Raw genomic sequence first — 17,540 nt, 5'->3', positions numbered from 1 at the left:
TTCTAAATAAAAATACTTTCTATAACATTTTTGGTGAACTTGTTACACAATGCGTATACTTACAATTATAACACCAATATATTATACATAATCACATGCAAGTATACCGAACCATACAGTAACATGAAGTTAGCTAATATTACACTTAAATATATAATCACGCTACAAAAAGAACACTTTAAAATAAAGTGTATGCCATTTTTTTGTTGTGTAAAGTCAAATTTTCATATGCGATTATTTTTATATTTGCCTATTTTCCTTATGTATCAGCCATTATCAAATATGACGCAAATATAACTGACACGACTTCAGGTCGTATTTATTTTTTGGTGCAAAAATAAAAATAGCACTATATTTTCACTCAGAAATTGCTAGTAAAAATTCACTCATACTTACAAAGAAATGGTAAGACATTTTGAGGTAGAAAGATTAAAATGATTATTTGCTTTTATGATGTACTCTAATAATTTTAATGTTTTTGCACAACACTCTCACAGCTCTCACGCAGTTTTCACTTTAGTTATATATATATATATATATATATATATATATATATATATATATATATATATTATATATAGTTATTTTATTTTACAACAACAATCTACGAAAAAAATAAGAAACTTTTTGCAAACTTATCTGGTAAATATGATTTATTTTTGATTAGTTGTCTATTCAGTCATCAATTATTATATAATAATAATTATAATTTTTTTACACTCCATAAAATTACGTAGTTATATAATAATGTACAACATTACAACAAAATAAATGAAAAAAAAATGCCAGAAAATGTCAGAAACCTTAAATACAACAAAAGCACTGTTGAGGTGAACATTTTAGAGTTTTTCCAATCACGAGTTACAAGACAGAGTGCATGAACCAGACATTTTAATATGTCTCCGCATTGATTTGGAAGATAAAGAGTGGCTCTTCATTACAAGCAGAGACCCCGAGGGCCCCTGCACTGTTAACTTCAGACGGAGAGAGATATGGATTTCCATGCCTCTTCTCACCCAGGTCACCCAGCTCAGATATGTTTCAGGTTTAATATGTTCTAGGACCTCCGTTAATGACGTGCCCCAAACCCCGACTAATTCATTTCCTTATCTTGCATCCGAGCAGGAACGCAGGTTGCGTTCAAATGAAAATGCATTAACCGGCATCATGATGGAACGCTGGCCCTGATAAAATGAGAACATCCCCGTCTGACTACAACACTGATACATGGTCGAATTATCGGCGCTGTTTGCTGTGATGCCAAATAAAAATAATTGGTGTTTTGTGAGACAGTGTTATCGTGTAGGATAATTAGCGCTTCTTGCTAAGGCAGACGTCTCTATTTGCTCAAATGCACAACAGAATTAAACTTCCCACACTGCTTGTTTTACCAACACGGGTTTTACCTCAGATCCCGCGACTTATCGAGGAGAGGAATTGATTTCAGTTCTGTCTGGAATTGAGTCTGGCAATAGTATGTTTGCCAAGCTAACGGCATTGTACTTTAAGCATAAACAATGACTGACTTCATCGTGCTTGAAAATGTCTTCATCTTTATTGTGTTTGAATTGGATGTGAGTGGATGCAAAAGAGGTTTGACTTTCTCGTTTTTTTTGATTCTCTGATTGATAACCTAGCAGTTCACAGTAAATCTTATGTTACTGGCTTATTAGTTATTAATAAAATTGTAGAGAATGAATGAATTCTGTGGCTTTTACCTACATAAACATCACAGGTTTAGATTTGCTCTTTTTAAAGGGGCCATTGGATGCTGCATACACTTTTACAAGTAGTCTAAAGAGAAATGTGCGTTGGCAGAACGTGTACACAACCACCCTATAATGATAAAAATCATTTTTTTAATTTATTTATTTATTCATTTTTTAATGGGTCATATGATGTTGCTAAAAATATGTATTTTGTGTATTTGGTTTAATGCAATGCGTTTACGCAGTTTAAAAAAACACATTATTGAAACGTGTCGATTTGTACAAAGCTCATCATTTAAAAAAAATCGAGGTGTGCTCTGATTGGCCAGCTGTCCAGTGCATTGTGATTGGCCCAATAACGCAAGCATCTCACGGAAATGTTACGACCCTTTTCCGCATCCCTGCACGAAAACAACAATAAAAACAATCACACCGGTCACAGACTACGGTCAACGGCAAACGAAACGCGTGCGTTCTGCGCCTGAGTTAGCTGTCCATATCAACAACTGTCTATAGTAAACATTAATCATTCAAACAGAGAAACTTGAACAAAGATATACGAGATAAATGCTGATACATGAAACGTAAACCATACGTACCATTTTGAATATCAGTAACATTTTTAACTTTCTTCAGTGGCTCGCATTGTTATGATAATATTCATTGGAATGCTCACATAACATTAGAAGAGTCTTCTGTTTGTGCCGCCTTTATTTTAGAATAATAGAGAAAAGATAGGAAGAGAGGGGCGGGGTCAGCAGAGCTCATTAACATTTAAAGAAAAATGCTATAAAACAGTTGGCTCTTAAAAAAAGCTCATTTTGATTGGATGAAAAATTTGTTTTTTACACTATTACTGAGAAATTTTACAACTATGTTACAGGCTTTTCATTAAGACCCAAAATGGGCATCCGATGACCCCTTTCATGTTTGGGGTCTTAAATGCTAATAAATAAAAGCATGCTATCTAACGAGGTATTGGCTTGATAATTTTAATCATAAAAAGGTATCGGCTTGATAATTTAATCATAAAATATTTATTTAATTTTCTGTATAATGAAACTATTAAACCATTAAACTATTTATGCATTAAATATATATCATTAAATATATATTTTTTATTTAAAAAAACGTTTTAATAACATTTCTTTGGAACTGAAAGTAAACTAAAAAAACCCAGAAATAACTGAAAACTGAAAAACTAAGTAAAACCCAATACCAATAGTAATAAAAATGCTCAGCACAGTGCATTGATACACACCATCAAATTTTCTTTGGTGTATTTTAACATTTCTTTAAAAAACAAACAAACAAACAAAGGTAATACTATAGGTAATAAGTTGTCATTTGTTAACATTAGTTAATTTATTAACTAACATGAACAAACAAACAATACATTTACTACAGTACTACATTTACTACATTATTAATCTTTGTTAACATTAGTTCATAAAAATACAATCCATTGCATTTTCATACAATTTATTGTCAGTTTACGTTAATGTAATAATGCATAATATTTTAATAATGCACTGGTAAACGCCGAAATTGGCATTAACTAAGATTAACAATTGCTGTAATATTGTTCATTTTCAGTTCATGTTAATTAATAAACCTGTCACCCAAACAACAAATAAAAACACTAATTAATTTCACAGACATTTCTGTACACACACACACACAATGTACGCAACACAATGCAGTAAAAAAATAAAAGACACATTTATATTAATATAATGCATTTTTACAATTGTATTATTTATTTGTTTATTTAAAACGAAAGAAGAATCAGATTTCTAAAATAAATTTGTGTTATTCCATGATTGCTCGATTATTCCATGACTGATTTGTTGTGGTAGCGTGAGGGGCTCGTTCATGTCATGTGGGACAGCGCAGGCATGCTTAAGATGCCGCTGACTAATAGTCAGTGAGTTGTCACAGTCGCTGTCAGACAGTGTAATTATAAAGAGCTCCCTGGTGTTTAAAGAGCATGGAGCTCAGGCCCTGCTTGTTTCTGATTGCATCGGGGCATCACGCATTGATTGCAACGACCCCCCCACTTTCCAGAGACCAGGATTAGCTGGAAGTCTGCAGTAAAGCAATGCACCTGATGAAAGAGATTGGAGAAATCTCTCTTCCCCTCCCTTTCCCAATTCTTTTTGTTTTTACAGCGAGAGTCATCAGTGCATTACCGGCCAATCGTGTCTGCTCTGAACACGTGCCAGCCCTCTTGCTACTTTGGAGAGATTTTTTGGCATAGCTCGAGCGTATTATTTGGAGAGCGCAACAATTTATATTACATTCATCTCGCGCTGCGTGAGAGCCATAAAACTCATCTGATGTCAGCACTCAAAATCAGATGTCAAAATAAGCTAAGAGGAATCTAGAATCTAGAAATGAATTGATAAATAAGCACGCTGCTGCAGTTAGGCCAAATTAAACATGCTACAGGAATTAAAGCAAATTAAGTGTATTCTGGCTTCAAACATGCTACAAGATTCCGTCCAAATGACAAATGTGGGATTCAAAATCGAATTAATAAAACAGAGCAATTTTCTAAATGCAAAATTCATTTGTTCTTCAAAAACTCTTAAGAATATTTTAGCATTTTTCTAAAGCTATTATGCAAATAATATCGTTTATAGTAAGAAAAATGCTAAAAGCATTGTCACTAGTTGTGTCAAAGTTTTGGACCTCTCAGCACATCCACTGTGATGATAAATGATTTAATAATGAATGCAGTCACATTAAAATTCTGTGGTCAGTATTCCAGAAAATTATGTGTAGCAATTGCATATTTCAATTGTCATATTTTACAAGCTCACAAATACCTTTAAATCTAACTAATAAAACCGCAGACTTGATTTATTTATTTATTTATTTATTTATTTATCATTATAATAATATAAAACAAATGCCTCAGGCATTGTCAAAAGCTGTGGTGCCATTCATCACATTTGCTCTGGTGTGAAATTTTGGTCACAGTTTTGCTGGTTTCATAAAGCGTAATATGTAAAATTCTTGCACCCTCGCAAAATTAGAGGCTATTAATCCAAAATATAAATTCCGTAGGAAATGGCTGCTGTTAAAGGCTTGGCTGTGCTCCAGAAGAATAATAAACAGCGAAAACAGCGAGCGCCTCTTTAAATCGTATGTGTGTATTTGACCTCGCTGTTATCGTAAAACAAACATTGAAAACTTCTTCAAAGCCTGCATTTGATATTAAAACCGTGTTTTTGTGTTCGGCGTACAATTTCTTTTCCATTTTGAACGGATACATATGAAGATGAGACCAGCTCCTCCCGGCTGACAGGATGCTATACTAATACCACTAAGAAAAAAGAATTTATAGCAAATCAAAACTGGCGCATTGGCAGGCTGCCAGATGTCGGCTCAGCCAGAAGAAAGCATCTACAGCTCACGTATTTCATTGTCTTAGCTCAAACCAGAGTTAGTTCTCAAACCTCCCCATGATATCTAGACGTACTGTAGTGGTTCAAGATAAACAGTTGAGTCAGGCGTTGGAGGTCTGAACCGCGAGCATTGACTGTGCAGGCAGATAACAAGTTTTAGCAGGGTGCTAAGGCACTTACAACCCTCAAGATGAGAGGAGATACATTCATTAGTCCATGACCTGCAAGGTCCTTCGGTGTCACTATTCCCTCAGATCCAAATCTCACTTTATTGAATTCTTCTCCAAAAAGCAATAAGCAGCATCCTCTTTGAGAGCGGCTAGGGACATGGATGTTAGACAACACGCCAATATTAAAGAATCACAGCTCAGGCAAATGAAATTATGGAGCCTCTCACTTGCTAAAAGTCACCGCCGACCGAACACCTCCACCAAACAGCACAGTGACCTCCTTCATCTCAGATTCGGCTAGTCGAAGTTTTTCTTCCCTTTGCTTCAGTGGAATTAGAGTTTAAAGCTTCTCAAATTGTGGTGTGGAGAGTAAAAACACAGAAGTGCCTCATTTAGAAGGACAGCGGGTGAGGAACAGGAGAAGAGCTCTTTGAGCTCCTCCTTTAATGACCTTATTAATGAGACTTGTTGGCTGTAGAATCTATTTTAAGAGCAAATGAAGCAATGTTTCTTCTCATCCGGTACTAATCTTTCAGGCTTTGACTAAAAACTAACTGGTATAGACATTACTTTTCATTTCCCAGGTGCTTTGAACGCGAACAATCACGGACGGACCGGGAGTAAAAAATAGCCCTGGATTTTTTCCCAAATAGGCCCACCACAACTACACACAGCTGCTACAATCTCACAATATTACAGCAATCTGTGTATCGCAATTATGGCTAATAACATCACAAAGCCCATGGTGACCCTGCTGAAAAAACAGACAAAACAATGGAAAACATCAGAAATCCTAACCATTAAACATATTACAACCATCAACGTTTAACAGTTAAATAACGGTTACTGTAGTTAGTTTTTTTTGGGACATGCTCCATTAGGATTTAACAAAAACCCACCAATAATAGGCAACCAATTACCAGTAGAGACCCACAGGGTCAACAGCCAATACAATTTCCATTATAACCAGTAAAGCCATTAAAAATTCTGTTGATGGTTTGGAATTTTTTTTCAGCATTGGATTGAAATGTTGTATGAAGTTATTGTATGAAGTAAAATACTTAAATTAACAGATATGGCCTATATAACAATAATAAAGATCTAGAAACCCGAAACGTCAGTTTGAGTATTCACATGTCTCTCTGTGTTTGTATGTGTGCCACGTTAATCTAAGCATTTACCTTAGTCGGTGGACTTGAATTTGTCTTTCCATCGTTCATTCATGTTTATTTTATGCTATAACTAGTGAGATGATTGGTTCAAGTTCTGCTTGAACATAGACCTCCCCCCTCCCTCCCTCCATCTTCCCACACAGCGAACAGCCAAACTTTCACTTTGAATGCAAGAGAGCATAGTTTGAGGAACTTCCTGGGATTGCGCTTATGTGGATGTGTTGTCATGGCAATGGTATTTAAATTTCTCCTAAGGCAGGTTACTTTTGAGGATCTGGTGCTAACGCACATTTGGGAAACCCACACAACACATGTATAATGTGATAACATAACAATAAATTAACCTTTTTCTTAACGCTAATTTTTTTTTTCCTGGCAGTTCCTGTGTGTTAACTTTAAAAGTCGTGTCTAATACTGCTCTCAGGGGATATTTTTATTCTAGTACTACGTGCTCCTGAGGGAGGGACTGTATTTTTGTCCTGTTTCTTCAGGAATGACAAAGTGTCCCACGAGTCTTGCAGGATTCTTGTCCAAATATACTCCAGGGCTGCTTTGCCTTCTTAGTCAGCTTTAAAGTCAACACGAAATCAAAACGGACCCTCTATGTGTGTATTAATCACCAGTGAATAAAGGCTTAGTGATCTACAACATCGCATTGCCTGGATCTAATAATTAAGTGCATTTATTAAGTGTCTTTTTTACAAACTAAATGTACTCTATATCTATCTATCTATCTATCTATCTATCTATCTATCTATCTATCTATCTATCTATCTATCTATCTATCTATCTATCTATCCTTACTTCCTTCTGCTCAAGACATTTGACATTAATAGCAGGTTTGAACACCAGCACACACACTTGAACACACAGTGTTACGCTACACATTAGACGCATGAAAACTGTGTGTGTTTCACATATAAATGAGATAATGCTGAAGTTGCCAAGCGAAGCGGACAGTCTAAGGAAAATATGCATGGCAACGGCTGTATTAAAGCCACGGGTCGTTTAGATCAGGACTCCGGAGACACTTTTAATTGACAAATTTTATCTAATAAGGTTCTGTGCACCGCTGGCTTTCTCCCTTTAAATCACCTTTGCCTGATCCGAGAGGTTGTAAAATACTCATTGGAGATATTGATCCGAAAGATTTACTTAAATGCCAGGCGGGTTCTAGAGGCCGCTGTCATTGTAAAATTTAGAGAGACTCTTCAATAAAGCCTCAAGGCTTTTTCCTCATATAGACCTTTCTTATGAATTAATTGGATGGAAATGGAAATGCACGTGCATACATAATGAGGTCATTTTAAAAAAAATCGCATTTTGTAATAACATTACGCCCGTGACGTGCAATATTTCCCAGTGCTCATAAATGTGTTGATTTTCGAGTAAAGCAAATTAGAAGCAAACAGATTGGCTGAAACGGGAGACATGTTTTTGGCTGACACGAGAAGCATTTCACTGCGGTTGACGGTGGAGTTTGTTTGTTTGTTTTCCCCATGACAGCTGTTTCGGACTCGACCACACAGCAATTTATGAGGGCACTACGGACAGTTTATCATAGACAGAGAGTAGAGCATACAGCATTCATCACAGAGGGAGCCAGGACATAGCCAGGAGAGCAATTCCAGGGGCTACCGGTTTGCAAGGCACGGCATGAATCACTGCCAAAGCAAAGGCACAGAAAAGGGGAAAAAAAAACACTTAAAAAAATATAGTTCACCCCAAGATACATAAAAAGTCATGTGGAATGGACTGCAGTAAATCCTTCTGCACATCACGGCTTTAGACACCAATAGAGGCTCCTCAAGAACAGCACAGAGACGTGAGCAAGCAGGGATGATTGCAATGCTCAATAAATTTTGATAATAACACCGAACGCATCCAGCTACATGCAAGCGCAATTCAGCCCTCCTCCATTTACTGACAGAGACGTGTTGAACAAATATCAAATTAAAATGTCTTTCATTTGTCTAAAAGACCTTCATTGTGACTATATGATTATTATTAATAGACTCTAAAAATGTCGTAATTCAACCGTTTTGTGAGAAGTCAAGATTAGATCAGCTTAAAAAAAATTATATATATATGGTAGTTGGCATATGAATGTGTCCTGTGGTGTGAGTGACGTAAAAAGTGTAAAAAAAACATCCTCTAACTTATTTGGATGTTAATTTTTTTTCTACATTTTTTAAATGTCACACCACAGGACACAGTCCAGGTTTTATTTGTCAGCTACCCGTATAAATAATTAAATTATTTTACCCACTTGATTATTACAACACCTGATGTTTACATTTTAGAAAAACAGTGTTAAGGTTTTTCAAAAGTAAAGAAACGGTCATGTATTTTTTCTTTTCATTATTATGTACACCTGTTTTTGTCACTGACCCAAATAACACATTGAATAGGCTATTTTCAAAGGATCTTTTCAGTATTTATGCAGTAATTATGACAAACCTGCCTCTTTTCACGCCTTTTTTTATTAACGTGAACTGGGAGCATCGATATATAAATGTAATGAATCAAATTTTATCCGTTTGGTTAATCACAATAATTCACCCGTCCTCCAAATTAATGGACAGCTTCGGTATTGACTGATAAAGACAAGATATATACTTGCTTGTTGTTTTGTGCCCAATTTGGTTGCAATTACAAAAAATCCATGTTGTTTCTGTTTGTATGGATGGATGTAATGACTGCCTCTAGGCCTGTGAAAATGAGCCCAGAAAATGTTGAATAAACAAATACACCAATACATCAAACAACATAACTGTACACTAAATATTAAAATGTAGATGAGGGGTTGATTTTAAACTATATATATATATATATATATATATATATATATATAGCCCCATCATTACTGCAAAATAAACGACTGACGTCTATCACTTATTATTTTTCATGTTTATTTTACATGCACTGTATTATTAAAGTTAAATTAAAGCCAAGATTACTTGAGAGAATTTCACAAGAAAACACTATTATTTATACATTTTTTTACTTTTTATTTAATCCAAAGTGTTACTTGCCATTTCTATGCGAAAATTGCGAAACTGCTTTGTATAATAGCATTCACAATATATGTATTTTCTATATCGTGTTTGGTGTTTGCTTACATGTATTTTCATGTCACTATTAAAGCCTGCCCTTAATAGCATATACACGCTGAAGGAAATGGTTTGTGGAAATACTGACATTAATGTGCAGCACATACACAAATATGTCGCTTCACCTTAGCTTTCTCCATTCACAGTCGTTTTCATCGCATGCCGCCATGAAAATGATACAGCATGGGTGTTATTAGCCTTTAAGTAACTTAGTCTAACCGCATCAGTCCCAATCAAGTTGCTGGTAGTAAAGATGTTTAAGAGATGATGCATGCTAGACATTTCGCAACGAAAAGGCAAAAATGATCTCTTCTTCTTCTCACCCAGAACCACTATAATGCATGAAACTCATCAGAAATGACCTGCGTGTGCTTTGCATTTCAGGGTTCAGTTATCCTCTCGCATGCCCTATAATCAAAATCTGCTGTTAATTCAGGTCAGAGCAGCGGTGTTATATCGTGCTATTAATCTGAAACTGGATCAGTGGGTAACGAGACCGTCCCGTAACAGCCAGGATCATTTGACCAAACACGGCGCGTACAAGAAAAAAATGGCATTAAGCTAATTTCCTAATTGTTTACAAGCCTCCACTGAGACCGAGTACAGCATGGGCACACTAGGTTAAAAAAAAAAAAAAAAAAAGGGTTTAATCCAGTCTGGCTATTGATCTAAAATGAGTGTGACACCCCTGGGTTAGAGGCTGTCAGTGAACTGCTAAGATGAATAGTGCAGTTTCACTGAAACCTATTAGTCATGTAACAAGCCTAAACAGCCAATGCATTATTTCTAACCGGTTTAATAGTGGAACAATAGGACAAAGGACAAACTTGCAAGGGCCGATTATCATAATTCATCTTTTGTGACAGGTGTTTCAATATTAAGCACAGTTAAATAGCTTGCGCGAAACTATTTCCCCTTACAAAAAGGGCTAATTTTGGAAAGCGTGCACTATTTTGACATTTGTAATTTAATTAGGGTGAAACTCTTGTACACTTATAAGAGCTGATAATGCTATAGTTTGTCCGTGGCTTTTGGGCTTGATTTGATTTCGGTGTTACGGAAGGCAAAGTGATCGTATTAGGCACTGAGCAAACTTGGTAAAGCTTTATGTGGAGGAATCATATTTGTGGTATATTAAGGTGCAAAGGTATAAAAAAAAGTGTATACGGTACAGAGACATGCTATCGCCATAGAATACAGAAATATAACCACGTACCTCGAAGCAGAGCTATACAGGTGGAGCTGGGGAAGGAGGAGGGTTAGTGAAGCGTGACGCAAAAATAGATCAGAATAAAAGGGACCCGGTACCGTGGCATTATGGAGGTAAATCTCCAGTAAGATGTTTTATTAAATTTGCTTTAGAAAATGTACACACATTAAACAATCAACATGCACAGCTTTACTATACACAGTCCAGTTCTTTTCAATATGAAAACGGTATTGAGCTCCAGGACATCATCTCACAGAGATGTATTCAGTGAACAATGTATTAATACAGAAATATCAAAACATTAGGTCAAGTGTTGTTACATGTATTAAGGAAGGTGGATCTATTTGAATCTAACACGCAAAAAACACAAGTTAATCTTGATCTCGTCGACATTTCAACCAAAGAGGAACGAAATATCATCTCGCATTCCACTACATAATCTTTCCACAAATCAATCTGTGACAGCCATAATCAAATTACTTTAGTTTTAAAGGACAACACTTGACCTTTAACAAAAAAAAAAGCCATTACAAGTTAATAAAAACTGAAACAACGAAACAATATTTACGAAATACAAAACACTTTTTTTTTTTTACCTTTTTCAGAAGCAATCACATAAACCAATGATTTTTTTTTTGTTTTTGTTTTTTACATTTATAATAAGCACTTAAGGATCTCAGATGAAGTACTCTGACGCAACTCCATAGAAAATATGAATAATATTCACAAAATGGGCTGACAATCCAGAACAAAATACACAAGTCCCAACAGGCACCTAAATGTCAGCAGCCATTATCAAAGGTTAAATCAAAATCATGCAGCAGCCTTCATCCCGGACACAAAAAACATCCAAGAGCTTCAACAGAGTTTGATGTGACATCTATATTGTACGGCAAGTCTGTAGGGACAATGCGACTTTTCTCACTCAGAGAGCATTTTCATTTACTCTCACTTCTGACTGCTTCCTGTTTGACCTTACAATTCACAACCAAGGCCGAGTGTGCGGGCGGCCTTGAACAACGCCCTGGAGTCTCCTCAAATGTGCGTAAGTGAGAGTCGTACAAAGGCCCTTTGAGTGCGGTCATCCTAAAATGACACAGAAAGGTGGCCGCGTCCCTTTTCGCGAGGAGAAACAAAAGAACAAAAAAGCGAAGCTGCTCCTCGTCAGCTGTCTGGACAGTCCTGATATAGCTCGCCACGCTGTTCATCTCTCATCCATCTTGTCTTCGCCTCTGCTTATAACATTTATTCCCTTGCAGATTTGGTCAAAAGCCACCGCGGGGCACACTGTAATTTATTAGCACGGTTTAATGGCTCCTACATCGTGGTAGGGATCAGTCAAATAATGGTGCTTTCAGGCCAGTTTTACTGCGTTCTTGTGTTTATATCTTTCGACAGCAATGATTTAGGCCATTTTTTTTATTTTAGGATTGCAATACACAAGCATAAAGGAATAGTTAAATGCTGAGAATGTACTCACCCTTTGGGCCATCCAAGAAGTAGATGAGTTTGTTTCTTCATCAAATGTAGCATTATATTACTTATAATACATTGCAGGCAATGGGTGCCGTCAGACAGGGACGACGATTCACAAGTAATACAAGATGATAATCGATAAACTGCAGTTGTGTGAATTACCTGTGATGCTTTTATCAGCTGTTCGGGCTCTCATTCTGACGGCACCCATTCACTGCAGAGCATCCATTGGTGAGCCAGTGGCGTAATGCTACATTTCTCCAAATCTGCTTAGATGAAGAAATCTCATATATGTTTTGGATGATGTGAGGGGGTGAGTAAATGGTCAGCAATTTTTCATTTTTAGGTGAACTATTTCTTTAATTACCGGAACTGAAAGAGTCTAAAGCAATTGGAGCGCTACTGGGTAAGCAGTTTTTTTGCCCCGAACTTTCCTAAACACATCTGATTCAGCTGATAAAGGCCCTGAGGAGCATCTGGTGAGTGGCCTAGAATCTGCGCCGCAGTCCAGCACAGCGAAATAGTGACAAATAAAACTAACTATTTATCTAAACAAAAATACATAAAGTACCATAACTTTTAACAGTCACAGGAGAACAAGTCACGATGTACATGGCCAAAAAACAAACACAAGTGGCTTTTAGAGACAAATCAGCATTTCTGGTTGGAGATACAGCAGATGTGTGCAGTATCCGTCGCTGCCCGCCCCTTTAAAACGAATAAGAACTAAAACTAGGGATGCGCTGATATCTGTACTATCTGTACTAAAAGCAACGGGCGACACAACGCTATTTGCATACTCTGCCGTGTGAAGAAACACCGGCAGCAGACCGAATATGCTTGCCCGGATCTAACAGTGCGCAGATAAACCAAGGGCAAAGAAAAAAAAACACTAGCTGACATCTAATTCGTTGTTACATACAATAAAACAAGTTAAAACGGGCCAAGAACGTATTCTGAGCTTATGCTGTAGTGCTTAACAGATCATTAATACATTAAACCCGTCCTATCAAGCTCACTTTGCTGTACCTGAAAATGGCAAAGCTATTAAAAACACTCATGTACAGGAGACTAGTTTTTAGTTTTTCCAAACCAAAAAGAGACAAAAAAAAGATAATACTTGAGCCATCCCTTGTGAAAAAGAAGTACACTCAAAACTACTCATGAAAATAATATACTTTCATAATTATTTTGTCTTTGAAATGCTGTTAAAGTGGATAGTGTGTGCTGGTAAGCTTTTAAGGTAACTTAAAAAAATGTCAGTTCTATTGAAACTTGTTTGTCATTTATTTCAATAATATATAATAATATATCTGCAATTACACTTTTGCAATAACTCAATCTATTAACTACGTAATCTTGACACATTACACTTACACTAATCAAGTTCTTTGCAAGCGCTTTAATGCATGTCAACACGTAAAAAAAAAGTGTACTAGTACGACAAAATATTATTTAAACAATGTACTTGTTTTAACTTCACAATGTAAAAAGTAAAAAAAAAAATCATTAAAGTGAATACACTAAAGTGGCCTTTTATCATTAATATTATCTGCAAGTACTTTTTAAGACTGAAAGTACACCACGAGTGCAAATTGAATACAATTTAGAACGTTTCTTTTTCACAAGGGATAATTAAGTGATGCTAAGAAAAAGGTCATTAAAATGTAACTTTAGCACTCCAGGATTTCTGTTAGAGAGGAAAGAAAATCTAACATCTCTCAAACTGCAATAATTGGTTGCTCGTCTCAAAATTACGTTTTCACCCCTTATTACTAAAACAGTGCATTTTTGATCATCAAAAATGATTAAATTATTTTTTATTGAACCAAATCTTTATGACTGCAATAACTGTCTAAATGCTTAATCAAATTTTTAACTGTGAGCGTCCCTAGCATATTTATAAAAGTTCCCTCGTGTCACCATCATTTGATATCATCAGTTTATGGTTGTGAGCGTACGCAGATTTACCCATAACCTCTCCTAGTGTTAACACAGTAGATCTTGTTGTCACAAAACCTGTGAATGTACTGTAGCGCTTCGACAATCATGAATACTTGAGGCTTGTAGCTGCAACATGGTGCCTGGAGCAAACAAATACAAGCCTACTGTGTGCTAAAACATAGATAAGGCACAGAGACAACTCTTGAACAAATAACTAAACTAATAAGCAAAGGCTAAATGTTAATTAATAATACCATTACAGAATCACAAGTATAACAAACAGCTTAAAGGGATCATTCACACACAAAATATGAGCCTTCTGTCATTATTTACTCACCCTCATGTTGTTCCAAACGTCTTTCTTTTTTCATTGAAACACGAAAGTTGAATTTTTTGGCTTGCTTCTCGCATAAAATCCTCACGTGAATTTGTTAGAGGTGACACGGCAAACAAGTATGCACTGCATTTATGATATATTTATAGCTCTTTTGTGACTTCAAAAATGTTAATTTGCTGTAAATGTAATTATTCTCAGGTCAGACGAGTTTGTTTCTTCCTAAAGACAGATTTGGAGCAATGTATCATTACGTCACTTGCTCACCAATGTAGTGAATGGGTGCCGTCAAAACAGCTGATGAAAAACACAATAACTAATCCACGTGACTCCGGTTTATCAGATTTGTCTTGTGTTAAGAGCTGAGCATTTGTAATAAACAAATCCACCTGTAAGGTGTTTTTAAGATCTACAAAATAGCTCTCAATATAGCTTTAAAAGTTAAAATGCCATAGTTGTGTTGACTACTTTGATTATTGTGATGTTTTTATCAGCTGTTTGGACTCTTATTCTTACGGCACCCATTCACTGCAGAGCATCCATTGGTGAAAAAGTGACACAATGTTACATTTCCCCCAAAATATTGTTTCGATTAAGAAACAAACGAATCTGCCTCTTTCTCCATTCGTTGTAATTGCACGCGATTGTTCTTTAAAGTCACATGACAACAACATGGGGGTGTGTAAATGATTTTGGGTGAACTAATCCTTCAATTAATGATGTGATCTACAAAACAAATCACAACTTTAACAAACAGTAGCTTAGTAAGAAGTAAAAGGATGTTAACTACTTTGGCATGTACATGGAAGTAAGGCATTTGTTTCGACGGATCAATGAGAAGATGAAATCTTAGTGCAGTAACATGACTCATCCCTCCTCGTACACCGATACTCTTCAAAACCCTTCGGTTGAAACCTTGTTAGGGTCTCGGATCACTTGCAAGGACACAATGATACACAGTACATAACACATGCACATGAAATCTGACCACCGTGACGCTGACGTTTTCCCGTTACGCTCCTTGAAGGCCTCGCCGGGCATTGCCTCAGATAACTATGGAGAGATAGATCAATAATCTCTCTTCAGAAGTGTTTTGGTGCACCTCTCCAGTGGCTGCAGAGCGAGGAAGAGTGCAGGCAATCATACCGGTCAGGGGATGTTCGATTCTTCGGACGTTAACACAAAGCCGGTTTTAGTGTCGATAACGCGATGATAGAAAGCAAGGAGACCGGGATGGTGTTGGGTCGCCAGGCTCTGGACCCTCGTACGCTCATACCTGGAACATGGAGAACAGGACTTATAGGTGCTGAAGCTTATTAACTTGTAATTGATGAGTAAAAATAGACTGGGAGCAATATAAGAGCAATAAAGGAAGGCATCGTTGGGAATTGAAGGATGAAATTATGGCTTTATCAGTGTTTAGCTCTACATCTGGTGGTGGACAGTCTTGTGCTCTAAGATGATTTGCATCGACTTCCAGTAGATGTTCACTGTGCAGTTTTTCCAGTTTATATCACTAACTAATTAATGATAAAACAGGTTAAACCTTGCTATTGGCACAGCTAATAGTTTTCAATAGTTTTACAACAATGACTGAAAAAAGTATTATATAACATTTTTCCTTCCGTTACACTGATATTTAAATGAGCATTATAACAGTAAGAGTTATGAAGTAATTCTTAAAAAAAAAAAAAAACAAAAAAAAAACCTTTTAATTACATTTTTTTGTAAAATTATTGTTTTTGCACTTTCTATTTTATGTTGTTTTTGTTTGGCAGCAATAGCTTCCAATAATTCAAAATGCAAAGTAGTTTGATTCTTCACCTGAACAGATTTAGAAAAATGTAGCATTAAATCACCAATGGATCCTCTGCAGTAAATGGGTGCCATCAGAATAAGAGTCTAAAATTTACAATTTTAATTTAAAACCATTGCTTCTGGCTAAAATATGAGCGCTTTATCCATAATATTGCTTTCTCCAGTGAAACGGTTGTCTAGTCTGGATCAGGAGAGAAATATGCACCGGATCAAACAGCACTTACAACCAAAAACAGTCCAGATGACTGTGGATTTCTTGTGAACAACTGTGATGTTTTTATCAGCCATTTGGACTCTCAACCTGACGGCACCCATTTACTGATAAAGAATCAAGCTCAAGCTCATCCACATCCTTAATGTCATACGCTTCATTTGGACCAAGTATCTTACATCCAACAAATATTTATTTGATCAGAATTAGAGTAAAAGCAGTTGCATTTTCACTGAGGTCTAGCAGATGCTCACTGAGCAGTTTTTTCCAGTTTAAATTAAACTAATTAACACTAAAGCAGGTTGTAAAACCTTGCTATCGGCACAGCTAATAATTTCCAATATTAACAAAGGAAAAGAGTCAGGGCTTTTTCTTGAAAACGAGATATTGCAGGCCATTAGATGAAAAATGTGAACAATAAGCCACAGAGAACAGTTGTCCCTTGCAGTTGCATCAGCCTGTGACGTTGTATCCATGGGGGAGCGGAGACCAACGGGCAGAGATAGATGGCAAGAGCTTGGGCTAGTTAATAAAGATCAGACTGCTTAGCCCAGTGGAGAATAAAAGGTGTACGAGGAGGACACATCAAATCAGTGAGAACTCATTTAGAGAGGCGCATTAAACTCTGTGGGCTGCAGTAAGAGAGCATCTACGCTGCAAACTGCACCTGCGCCGTTCACTCGGGGGAACAGGAGGAGAACATTATGAGGTCAACTGTGCATTGTTTATTTTATAGGGGCCTGTGTGTTTAATATCCCTTTGGCACTGAATATTTATCTTTTACATCACGGGCTTTGGATACGCTTTGTACGTGCCTGCAGGTTTAACTCACCTACGGAAATGTAATATTATGTAAGGATGGAGAAGTGAAATAAATGAGCTGACAACTGATAAAGTCGGATTCATAAATCCCTGCTTTTTATAAAGTAACAATGTCCAACAGAAACGCCAGGATGGAAGCATGTTTTGG

General features: G+C 36.5%; 1 protein-coding gene across 2 annotated transcripts in view; it reads right to left on the bottom strand.

Moving 5' to 3' along the window:
- Positions 1 to 10,884: 10,884 nt before the first annotated feature.
- The window catches only part of cntn3a.2 (contactin 3a, tandem duplicate 2), a 67,590-nt gene continuing 60,934 nt past the window's right edge, over positions 10,885 to 17,540 (bottom strand). The window contains exons 22-23 of one of the 2 annotated variants that reach the window (XM_043225549.1): positions 15,688 to 15,817; positions 10,885 to 15,594 (exon numbers count right to left, since the gene is read on the bottom strand). In XM_043225549.1, coding sequence (XP_043081484.1) covers positions 15,717 to 15,817 — 101 coding nt within the window. In that variant the 3' untranslated portion in view covers positions 10,885 to 15,594; positions 15,688 to 15,716. Of the gene's footprint in view, positions 15,818 to 17,540 lie in introns of both variants that reach the window. The other variant, XM_043225550.1, reaches the window with a different exon arrangement.

This window comes from Puntigrus tetrazona, chromosome 23 (genome assembly GCF_018831695.1).
Source record: "Puntigrus tetrazona isolate hp1 chromosome 23, ASM1883169v1, whole genome shotgun sequence".
Taxonomy (NCBI): Eukaryota; Metazoa; Chordata; class Actinopteri; order Cypriniformes; family Cyprinidae; genus Puntigrus; species Puntigrus tetrazona.
The sequence above is the reverse complement of the archived record's forward strand: the minus strand, read 5'-3'. Positions and strand labels throughout refer to the sequence as shown.